Source organism: Myxocyprinus asiaticus, chromosome 48 (genome assembly GCF_019703515.2).
Source record: "Myxocyprinus asiaticus isolate MX2 ecotype Aquarium Trade chromosome 48, UBuf_Myxa_2, whole genome shotgun sequence".
Lineage (NCBI taxonomy): Eukaryota > Metazoa > Chordata > Actinopteri > Cypriniformes > Catostomidae > Myxocyprinus > Myxocyprinus asiaticus.
In genome coordinates, this window is record NC_059391.1 from 7,371,046 (window position 1) to 7,383,827 (window position 12,782).

A 12,782-nucleotide genomic window follows, 5' to 3' on the forward strand; every position below is an offset into this window, starting at 1 on the left:
GGTCAGCACAAGAATTTATACATGTGGGTGAAACACCGTCTGGGCCCTGTGCTTTCCTTGTCTTTTGTTTCCGGAAGACCGGCACACCTCCTCTTCACAGATCTTAAGTGCAGGTTGAGTTGGGGGGGGGCAGGTAGAGAATAATAATAACTGAGTCCAGGTATTGTTCTGTGTCTGTGATCTGATCAGCCAGCTGTTGCAGTGCTACATTCACGCGCACATGTGGAGGAATATAAACACTCACCAGAATAAATGAGGAAAACTCCCACGGTGAGTAGAAAGTCGTACAGTTGATAAAGAGTGCTTCCAAATTAGGACAGCACATCTTCTTTAACGTTGTTACATCTGTACACCAACTTTCATTGATGTAAAAACACGTTCCACCGCCTCTTATTTTCCCCGTTAACTCTGCAGTGTGATCCACTCTGAACAGCTGAAAGCCCAGCAGATGTAACGTGCTGTCCGGAATGGCTTCACTCAGCCAGGTTTCTGTGAAGCACAAGACAGCAGAGTTTGAAAAGTCCTTGTTTGTACGGGTGAGGAGATGTAGTTCCTCTGTTTTGTTAGGAAGAGAGTGGAGATTCGCCAGATGAATGCTCGGCAGCGCTGTTCGAAAGCCACACTGACAAAGCTTGACCACTGTGCCAGCTCGCTTCCCTTGTTTGCATCTCATAGCGCGCTTAAACAACACAGCTGCGCCTCCCACTAAAATGTCCAACAAAACATCCAAATAGTCAAAAATCAGAAAAAGATTGTCTGGTATGTGCTGCCAAATGTTCAACAGTTCGTCCCTGGTAAAACTGATTGGAAAAAAATGACTAAACACAGGACAAACAAACAAAAAAATTGGAGAGCGCCACACCGAGGCGGCCATCTGCAGGCCATCTTCACTTTATATGCGTGTTACATGCGCGTTATAAGAAAAAAGAGTAGAGAAGCAGTTTATTGATGTCACATCATAAATAGAGGTTTTCACAATTCTTTAAGACATAGTTCCTTTTGACACTAGCATTCTACCTCCTGTGGGTTAGTTAGACAAATCCTGTATTTAAAGAGGCCTGTTTACACTTTGCCACTTCATGCATTTTCACAGATCAGATAGCTATCTGATCATGAAAAGACCAGGTGTAAATGCCCTCCGAAATGCATTAGAGATGGATTGCAATCCGATTGCTTAAACCACTTCAGGAGGTGGTTTGAGACGCATTCCAGATGAAACTGGTCAAGTGTAAAGGCATCTGGCTGTTCAAGACGCATATGCAAACTTTACTCCGCCCAAACAGCGCTACGTCAGCATAGGGAAAATGCGAAATATAACAGCTGCTACAGTGTATTTGCATAGGGCTCGCGTCGCACAATAAATAACAACAAATTAAGACATGAATGCACATTGTAGGAAAGACAGGACTTTTTTTCTTCATTTATTCGATGCAGATCGCTGAAGAAACTGAAACTAAACACTGGCAATGAGCGCAGCTAACTTGAATGACGCATCTTACCTACGAGAAGGCCAGAGGGGGAGAAACACACATCATGCACACAAACAGAGATACACACGCACTGTTAAAAATAAGTTGGAATCAAATAGTAAATCACATCTTTTACATTTTCTGCTCGACATAAGTGAACTCGTGTTATTTGCATATAGCTCAGTGGAGCACATTGATGTGGCTGAGTGTAAATGGAATGTGCTTTTTCAATCGGATAGCAATCTGATCAATAAAAATGGGTGTCAATAAAAAAAAAGTGTAAGTGGGCCCAGAGCCAAGTCTAAATCATGGACTAAATCCAATCTTGTCTCATAGAACAAACATACCTATAACTGCTTTTTTGCAAACTGATTTTTTCTGTCACAGTTTTCTGGAGAAATTAAAAATAGAGGTGCAACAATAGCTGTACGTTTTATTCACTTTCACACAAATCACGAGTATGGCTGAATATGACTCTCTAAACCCTTATTTTTTGCTCTAATACTTACACACTAGTATGTTGTTTCATCTTCAGGTCATGAAAGAAAAAATATTTAAAACTACATTGAAAACTGTCACAAGGCCTACATTGTTCTGTTATTTTGTGCACTTATTTTGTGTAACTTAAATATATAACACATTTTAATTATGCTTATATACTTTCAAAACATAAAAAATTAATAAATAAAAAGTGATCACGCCTCAGCAGTATCTATAAAGCATTTTTTAAATCCTCATTTAGCTATAAGAAACAACTGTGATTGGCCTATCCTGGCAAGCGCTGAGAAAAGTAACAGGTGTCACGTGACAGCATAGGCTGCGCACTCTTTTGGTAGTGGTCTGGAACTCTGAACTATATTTTACACATGATTAATGTTACTAAAAACACTTTAAAGGGATTGTTCACCCAAAAATGAAAATTCAGTCATTGTTTACTCACCCCTGTGTTGTTATAACCCCATTTGCATTCGGTAGGTGTAACATTCTCAGCCAAAATCAAGTCGTTTTTAACCGGCTTATAAGAAGCAGGCTTCAATATACTGTTAGGAGAAAGATTTTGGACCAGTGCCAGTTTACAGCGGATGCAGTTATATGATGCGTTGCCGAAAATAGATAACAAGCGATCGACAGAATGTACCAGCGCTCATCATGGCTGGTTAGGACATTAACTTTGATTAGCATAGAAAAGATACCTTTTATCATGTGCTGTTTGCCGCCAGGTTAGGACATGATGTGAATGTGGCTGCCTGTAGCCTCCTCTATGAGCACCGTTGGGCAGGGCCAAGGGTCTGTTGCCGAAAATGAGCCATTGATGTCTTCCTGAATAGGCAGTTAATGCAGATGTATTTGGTCCTTGTGACGTCACAAGTTCCACAAATTCCAAACAAGCCATTTATAGAGCCTGGTTTAAATAAATGCTCTTTTCTATTAAGGAGGATTTCAGTTCTGAAACTTTCAGTATGCTTTTATAGTACATTGACCTCTTATATGTCAAAAGATCAAGGAAAATGTGATTTCTCATGTCATGACCCCTTTAAGAGTGCATGTTTTGTTTTCCTTTTGTGTTTGCGTGAGCATTATGCACCCAATCTTATTTTTTTCCCTGGTTATTATTGTGATTTTGGTTGCACAATTAACCCACATCTGGGATTTTACTCATTTTAGACTCTTGTGTCTGTGTCTGTCACCATAAGGAAAGACTAAGAACATTTTTAACATTCAATAAACAGCCTATTTAAAAAAAAAAAAAAAAAATATGTTGAATTTAATTGATTAAATCTTATTACCCCTAATTTAAATAATTAATTTAATAACTTAATTATTACTTCTAAGGACTTCCTTGTTCATTAATTTAACAGACTTGAATCAAAGCTTATTTTATTTTGTAGGTATTGACACTATAAAAAGTGGTAATCTGCTGTTGTTCAAGCAAATTGATCCAACCCTTAAAATTGTTTTATTTTTATTTTTTTTTTGGTGTATACTAATGTATTCAGGTTGATTCAGTGGTTATTTTTTAATTTTTTTTGGTAGATTCATGAATGTGAAAAGAGCAAACCTCACTTTTAGAAATGTATGGTACTTAGTGTCAATCATGACTCTAGACATAGTGCATAGACATAGTGCACTGACTAAGAGGTTTTTAATGTCACACAAATGGAAAATCTGTACATGAGAGTACATACATTTATTACAATAATTACTATACAATAGTAATAATTAATTACAATAGATATTACTGCAGTCTCGGACCCTTCTATAGTCATACTTGTCCTTTAAACCGAAATGCACCGACAACTGTCCAATACCACTTAAAGGCACTACATGAAACTAAACTTGAGGTTGTGGTGCAAGGCGATAATCTGACGTGGTGTGAAGTCCTTGAATAATGTGCGAAGGAGGCCAGCCGGTGGAGTTTCTGGTGCCCCCCTTGGGAGTTGGTGCCCTACACAGATAATCCCTATGCGTAATATGCATATAGGGAGCTGCGGTACTGCATATCAGTGAACAAGACTGCAGTTGACAGCAATCTGTTTTGCACTGAGTTCGTCAATGTGTCCAGTTCTCACAGTATGCGCTCATGCATTCCGTCTGCGCTACTTTTGTCGCTCTGCGTCTCACTGGTATTCAACATTATAATATAATGGTATATGCCAAGATAATACTGACAAGATAATACTGATACTTGCCTTAAACAAACAGCAAATTACCTCCAGTGGCCACTGAGACACTGAGGTCAGCGTCAGTATCAAGTTAGTCAGTCTTGCCCTGAGCCTGGTGGCATAAGCTTGTGTAATAAGGCCTACATGGCTCAGGCAATGTAGAACTCCCATTGCTCCCTGCTTGAGAAAGCCTTAACATCATCTTCATGGGAAGATACTGCTTCTTAACTCTCTCCGCAATGTTGACTTTCCACGTTTATTGTCGATGATTAGCAGCAAAAGCATTTCAGCAATATCAGGGTGATCTCGTTTGTATTTGTATCTTAGATTGACATTGAAACGTACAATATCAACATACTGACTGCATTTTAAACTTAAACTGAAATTGTCAAAACCTTTGCTAGGGTACTGCTACAGTTGATGTAGTTCAATACTCTGAGTCCCACAGTGGGACTCTACTTTTTCAGTAAATAAAGGAGAAACTTTGTCAGTGAAAGACTTATTTAAAATGGCATTTTTTTATTTTTTATTATTGAATTCAGATGGCAATAATAAAAGTATAGTCATTTGCTGTCACAATGGTTCCCAGCATTCTGTACAAAAAACACAAAACTAATCCGTTGCAATGTCAAATTAGGTAATTGCGTTAACTGAGCGCTTGACTATATGTGAGACGATCTGGCTTGCGGAAAAATGAATTATACCCAATTCTTAATGCGTATACAGAGCAATGTCGTTAGTGACTATGTTAATATATAACCGGCCCACAAACAATCATGCTACATATTGGACTTCATTTACGAATCCTAGTTTTTAAAGAAGTAATTTAATTAATTGTTTTTATACCATTGATGGTTGATTTTTTTTATTTTTTTTTCTATTTTTTTTCTCAGTATATGCAGCAGAAGTTAATGTATCTGTTAACTGGGCTTCCTTGCCTGAGTGATCACTCCTGGAAAAATGTCAGAATACTGTGTGCTGAAGGCCACATTTGTGTTTTCATGAAGAGGATGCATAAAATGGCCCTGGCTAATGCCCTACAATGCCTCGTGTCTGACTGGGCAACAGGACTCCATCTGTTGTCATGGACACTAAAGGATAGGAAAAATTAAGGACAAAGCATATATCAGTTCACAGAGAGGCATAAATGACAAAAAGGAATGGAGTGAAAACTATTTGCAGCATAAAATACATTTACATTCTGGAATGGCGTGGGCAGTATATGAGTAAACTCATTATGGAAAAATTAATTTTATATCATGGTAAAGCTGAATATCACACTTATTTTTGCTGAGATATGAAAATGAAACAAAGCCTATTTGTAAATGATCCTGTAAATTAAATAATGAAATGAAAGGCACTTAATCTCATTCGATTATTTTCTCATTTTATTTGGAACTTAATGGATACAAACCAAAGGTTATCCATCACAAATTATTAATAAGCCTGGAATCAGTGCGAATACAGCTTTACATTATACAGCCGGAAATACTCTAAAAAAAAATTACATTTAACATATTACTACTACTACTTCTAACTAAACTAACTATATGACTAAACAGATGGATCTGATTCTCAATTCTGATAGGATGAGCCATATTTGAAGCCATTGGACAATAGGTGATATGTGCACACATGTGATCACACATTAATTGAATTTTATATTAATGTGCCAAGATGGACTTTGCTTTGCAATCGTAAACAACTAAGCTTCACTTTCTATTTTAGCATTATTCTTTGTCTTTTTTGTCACTCTCTTGTGAAAACAGCAAAAGAAAAAAAAAAATCGTATATCTTATATCGTGTGAATATATCCACCAATCTCAGCACAATCTCTAATGGATTACACATTTCCACTGTAACATTGTAAATACTGTCATATGAGTGTATTTTTTTGAGTCTCTCACCCAAAAAGTGTAGATGAAGATCAGTTCATGCCCTGTTATGGGGCTATTTCACATTCAGTTCAGCCAGTTGAAATTCTGAGTACAAATTTATGGGCCAATTTAAAATGTTATTTGAATGTTAATGCTCTCCCTGAATTGGCCGTAACAAATCTGAACTGTTCTTAACCATGTATAAATCAATAATTAGAATTTTGGCAAGACCCCATTTTGACTCTGGTCCATCCATTCGTTTGGGTTGTAATAAACCATCCTATTTTTTTTTTTTTTTTTTCATTTTGGCTCAGATTGGAGAGCACTCTTATAGGGGTTCCACTGCACCATATGTCTCTGTTGTGTACCAGAGACGTTCAAGTTATTTTACTACCTCTTAAGGCTGGCTATGAGGAGGAATTAGAAAGGCACTCAATTTTTGGCTTGAGTATTTGCATTTATCAAAAATAAGGTAGCATAGTTTCATGCAGGCAAATGACAAATTATTGTTTCATTGTGGCAGATTTCACAGTACTATAGCTGGTTAATTTATTAACAAGACATAATAAGATATCTATGAGATTTAAATCTGGGTGGTCAACAGTTCATTAAAAAAATATGCAGTTGGTTATTTTTGAAAATACGTGAACAGTAATACACAGCAAAATATATGATGGCCAGAGTCAGGCAGTTCTAAATGAAGAAGACAAGCCAGCTATTTCCTATAAACAACATCTTTGTTAAGTTGTCACAGTAATTTCTGTCATTTCTACCCAATTTTATGATTGTCTTCATCAATAAGTGATTTCAAAGTGGTCAGAAACGTGCAATGAACGTATAACAGCAGACTGCAACTTGCAACTTTGACATCGCTTTGATTTTACTCAAAATTTTAAGTCAGCAATTGATCTTAAGTTTTTAAATTTAGTGGCCTTAAAAGTTTTACAGTGCACTTTTATTTGTTGAGCTCAAAAATACATTATTAGTTTACCGTATATACATTATATACATTATAATTATACATATATAATTATATAGATTACTATGCACATATTTCCATTGTTAATCCCATCAAAGATCAGATTCCATAACTGCCTGTTTTTTCTATGCTATCAGTTTTTTTTATTTTATTTTTTATTACAGAGAATATTCTATTGAACATTTTAGTTGGAGAAACTTGGCAAGCCATTTGTTTGAACAGCCTAGTTTTCATGCTTGGAGAGAATTTTCCTTAGAGGACTACACATGTTTTTTTTTTTTTTGTTTTTTTAGTAATGCATAATTTTATGTTCTTGCAAATTGTATTAGTGTAGGACTGGAATAGTATTTCATTCAGAGTGAAAGTTTTGTTTTTATGCTGCGGTCTTTGCCTGCTGCTGGGCTTTACTTTTTCAGTGCAGCGTCCCATACAGTCACTTAATCCTCCCTGTCCCTCTTCTTGAGCCAAAACTCAAAGCTCTATAAACATAATGAACAGATAAAAAGAGTGGATCTGTATTGGTATTAATTTCAAAGAGCTGGAGACATAAAATGTATGAAAGCAGAATCCTTCAAACATTTTGAGTTATTAACAGATAAAATAAATTCTTTAAAATGTTTATAAAAGTCAACATTTTTATTATTCATAATCGTATTAATTTTGTTTTAAATTGCATTGTTAACATTCACTTTTGGTTTTTGCTCTAACTGATATTAACTGCAGATAGATATTACGCCAGTCTCGGACCCTTCTATAGTCATGTTTCCTTCCAAGTTATCACAAAAACTATTTGCGAATAAAGCAGCATTTCTATCCCATGTGTTTAAGAGAATTAAATCGACACTCCTGGGGAAATTAGCGCAAAATAGAAATGAAATGAAAGTTGAAGCCACTGTGGCTCTTTTATCAAATGTAAAAAATGACTTGCGGTTAGAGCATGTCAGAGGAACTTCATGGTTGCAAGTGCTCAGCTGCAGATGCCTTATGTCTGGTAGCGAAAGCATGTAAGACAGTTCTGGGAATGAATAATAACAAATTATTTTGAAAGCAGGGTTTGGCATTTCAGAATAACCATGATCATATTCTGTTTATTGATTGATGATAATATACTCGCTAAATGTGTTTCCATTGTAGTATATGAGCATGTCTTCTTATTGAATAAAAAAATGTATCCACCTCAAGCGAGTGTTTCTGTTATTTATGCGCCCTTTAGGGATTTTTTTTTTTTTTGTACCATGGTGTTTCCATCCAGCATTTTTTATGCAATATCCAAAATTAATAAAAAATAAAAATATGTGGATGGAAACCCTGTCTGTCACAGTACATGTGTAACATTCTCTTTGTTAAGAGAATAAACCGTGTTTTGTTTTTTTCTCTCTAAATAAAAAAAAGCTGAAGATCTGCTGGGGCATGTATTTTTGCAGCTTGGTGTCCTAAAATTGTACCTGTTCACAGAAGTGGGAGGAACATAATGCCAGGTCCAGCTGGTCTCACTGTATCCAGCAGGACGTACACACTGCGACCAACTGTTTTTCGTGTTTTTTTCCTCCTCTTCGCACCCTCACCACACACCTACACAACAGGCACAGATTCATGGCCAATTCATTTCTTGGAAAATATGCTATTTTAAGACCATGCATAAGTTGTTGTTTCAGAGTTACTGAACCGCTCTGTAAAAGGCAGAGTGTTTTTTTTGTTCAAAACAAAAGAAAAGCTGATTGTTCAACTAGAGATCTGAGGAAGGAAATGTGTCCATATGGAAACCCAGAGGTCTCCTGCTAGTGGCACTGTCATTTCCTTTTACAAAGCTGTCCTGATTAGGAAAGGCTCTCATTACAACACTCCTCTATTGTTCCTAGACAGATGCATTTTGGATTATTGAACAAAGTTGATATTTGTTCCCACAACAAAAAAGGTTTAGAATTTTGGACAGAAATTTTTTCCTGTTTTTCTAATCAGCCAGGCTCACAACAGGAGTGGGCTGGAGAGAGGAGAGACACAACTTTATGAGCGTCGTTGGAGCAGCGACTGATGAGGCACACCTGATGTTAATAGAGCCTTATCACTGCTGCCATTAAAACGCAGAGCACACCTCTCCTCGGGAAGCCGGCTTCTATTCTCCATATGTGCACACACTGATGTCCTTGCTTGTCCAAGAGCAGAACGGGGAGGCTACCGGTAGAATTAGATGCGCGTTGGACTCTCACCCTCAGCCACCCATGCGAATTAGATGCAATGCCGGAGGATTGGGAGCACACAACGCGGCCAACGGGCATGAATGGCGGTGTGCCTTCCCCTCACACTCGCCGCAGTGCCTGGGAAGACAGGCCACAGTGTTGGAGAATGCTGCACTTTTGTGGGCAGAGACGGTGCGGTTGGGCACCAACAGTGACGTCACTTGCCCTCTCGTTCGCCGGTTAGATGGAAAGCCTGGAGTGGGACGAGAAGAATCCACAGGGACAGCCTTCTAACCGCCAAAAGGGTAAGTGGCACTTAATAAGCATTTACCCTGCGGTCGATTGAGGCTGTCATGTTTAATCTGTGTTTTCTCTGTCTCCGCCCAGGTGCGAGCGAGGGGGTGAGCCTGGTTGAGGAAGTAGCATTCCCATGTTGGTGGTTAAAGAGTGTGCACGAGCGGCTCTGGATCATTGTTTGAATTGGATCATGGGCGGAGGTGCCACCAGGCCGCCCCTTAGGGCCGTCCTTCAGCCAGGCTCACAACGGGAGTGGGCTGGAGAGAGGAGAGACGCGAATTTATGAGCCTCATTTGGGCAGCGGATTATGAGGCACACCTAATATTAATAGAGCCTCATAATCGCTGCCATTAAAATGCAAAGCGCTCCTCTCCTCTGGAAGCCGGCTTCTATCTCCTAGTGTGTACACACTGGCATCGTTCGCAGGACCAGGAGCAGAGCAGGGAGGGTCCCGGCTGAATTTGATACGCACAGGACCAACACCCTCGGATCCCCCGGCCCGAGCTAGATGTGACGCTGGGGGAATTGGAGCGCACGTCGCGGCCTATGGGCATGGTTCCTGGGCCGCCTTCCCCTTCGGCCCTTGGAAAGACATGCCTGCCAAAGAAGCCGCCACCCCTCGTGCCACAGACCAGGGAGGGTAGCGCATGCGGCCGTCAAACCCATCCCACGTCCTGGACCATTCGCGAGAATGCCAGATTCCCCTTTATTTTGGACACTACTTCCCCATGGACACTTTATTCCCCTTTTTATGAACATTTTATCTTCATAATTGTTTATGTTATTATTTCCAATAAATGCCTCTCCGAGGCTTGACACCACACCCACTGTGTCTGTCTCTTGCCCACCCCACCACAGTGTCTAAAACTATATATAAAAAAAAAAAAAAAACATTTTAAAGACCCCATTAAATCCCTAATGTTTACTGTTATAAAACAAATATGTGTCAACACCAATCACATTTTATTTTGTGATTTGACTAATTTTGCCTGTTCTGACTACTAGCAGACATAAAAACTACACTGAAGCAAATAAAACTCTACAAAATCTGGCACAAAACAATAACAAATCAGAATGATTTTAAATAATTAGGGTGGTGACATTACATTTAACAAATAAATTCATACTAAATAAAACATACTAAATGCAACTAATAAAACTCACATTTTCGAAAACAGTGATAAACGTATGCAATTACAAAAATATTTCACTTAGAAGACTGCAGTAAATCAGTGAAACGTTTATTTGAACTGGTCCTTTTCAATCGTCCAAAACGAACCACTAAAATAATTTGGACTTCCAAAGGCTACATATAAGTGAATTGGAATCGTTTATTTTAATTAATAGTTTCTATTTTGGGAAATGTTTGGGAGAGGTGCATCCAATTTTTTGTCCAGTCTCTAAAATGGGAATGTTCCTCCACCTAATACCACCTGCCTCTGACTGGCAATTGTAAATCAGGGTTCACAGCAGTGATGTAAACTAAAGAGTTTTGGTTATATAAAAAAGAAAGGACAAACCCTTCAATATGTCTAGGTCTAGCATCCTTTTCCAATGGGAAATACAGTACGTCAGTCACATAAGAAAAGTGCGCTCATCAATGGAGTCTTTTAGAATCAATGTGGGGAAAAAAGACAATCATGGAGATCACTGTTAAAAATATTAAAAATATTTTTATTTTAGAGGAGAAATACATCTGTTTCAAAAGACCTTTTTGCCATCACACTTCTAGAGCATAACATTTTGGCAGTAAGATGCATCTACCACCCCCAAGTTTCCTAACCCTATCCTGCATTGTTTTCTTTGCTCCTTCCGTGCAGAATTGCTGGATGGGTTTGACATCTGTAGCACTGGACCCCTGGAGCAAGGAGGAATGATGTAGCAGACCAGCAGCCCCAGACCCTACAGAGTTTGACCCAGGATGGAGCTGAAGGTATGGGTCGATGGAGTTCAGCGTGTGGTCTGTGGTGTCACAGAGGCCACCACCTGCCAGGAAGTGGTCATTGCTCTGGCTCAAGCCATTGGTAAGGAGTCTCAGTATAACAAGGAAATAAGCTGTTCCTTCAATATAGTCCTTCATATTTTAAGAGGTTGTATAAAACAGCGTTGGAGAAGCTATTTTGAAACTATACTCTGCGATGAAGTTATTCTTTAAAAAAAATATATTGTAAGCTACACTTCAAGTTACTACCAAAAAGTAGCTAACAAGCTATTTAAAGGGATAGTTAACCCAAAAATATTTTTTTTTTCATAATTTACTCACCCTCATGCCATCCCAGATGTGTATAACTTTCTTTCATCAGCAGAACAAAAATGAAGATTTTTAGAAGAATATTTCAGCTATGTAGGTCCTTACAATGCAAGTGAATGGAGACCAACATTTGGAAACTCCAAAATGCACATAATCCATATGACTCCAGTGGTAAAATCTATATTTTCAGAAGCAGTATGATAGGTGTGGGTGAGAAACAGATCAATATTTAAGTCCTTTTTTGCTATAAGGTCTCCTCTTTGCCCTGTAAGTGGTGATCTGCACAAAGAATGTGAATCAAAAAAAAAAAAAAGAAAAAATGTGGAAGTGAAAGTGGAGATTGATAGAAAAAAACTGCCTGATATTGGAAAATATAATTTTAGTTACTGCCCAACACTGCCCAGACATCAGCCATATTTTAGAGTAGTTTCAAAGAGGCACAGATGTGTTTTCTAAGAAGTGTATTTCAGTTAATTACATCACCAGCAGGACCCAGAGCAATTTGTTTTTGATTCAAACCTGTCTTAGTTGACGTCACTGTTTGATTCTATTTTCAGCTGCACTCAGACTGTTATAATCTAAGGGCCCCTTCTTGTACTAGTGAGAAATGCTGCTGCAACCAAAGTGCCCACTGACATGGAAAATCTGACTCATTATTGAGACATAAAGAACACTTAGGAAAACTTCACTCCTCTTTTACTGTTTTAGGTGTGCTCTGTCTTTTTTACACTGTATTGCTCAAGCTTTTAGTTGCCTATTAGATTCGATTTGATTAAGGTGCAAAAACCATATGAAGAACACATTGTTTCTGTATTTATTTATTTTTATTTATTTTTGAGCCCTCTGGGTATACAAATTTAGGACAGGAAATGATAGGTAGAGGGTGGGCGAATTAGGATATCTGTGAGCTAGTTTTAAACCCAAACTAAAGTGTTGCCCACATGAGCACCGCAGCCTAATGAGTAAAAGCATGTGTTCTAACTGTTATGCCATGGCTCTAGCCAACATACTGTTATTTTATAGACTTAGTTTAGGGTTTTACAAAAATCCTTAAACCAAGACCTAAATT

General features: G+C 38.2%; 1 protein-coding gene across 1 annotated transcript in view; it reads left to right on the forward strand.

Moving 5' to 3' along the window:
- The window catches only part of LOC127437277 (ras association domain-containing protein 8-like), a 35,312-nt gene that overhangs the window by 15,046 nt on the left and 7,484 nt on the right, over positions 1-12,782 (forward strand). The window contains exon 2 of the mRNA XM_051692108.1: positions 11,283-11,486. Coding sequence (XP_051548068.1) covers positions 11,384-11,486 — 103 coding nt within the window. The 5' untranslated portion in view covers positions 11,283-11,383. The remainder of the gene's footprint in view (positions 1-11,282; positions 11,487-12,782) is intronic.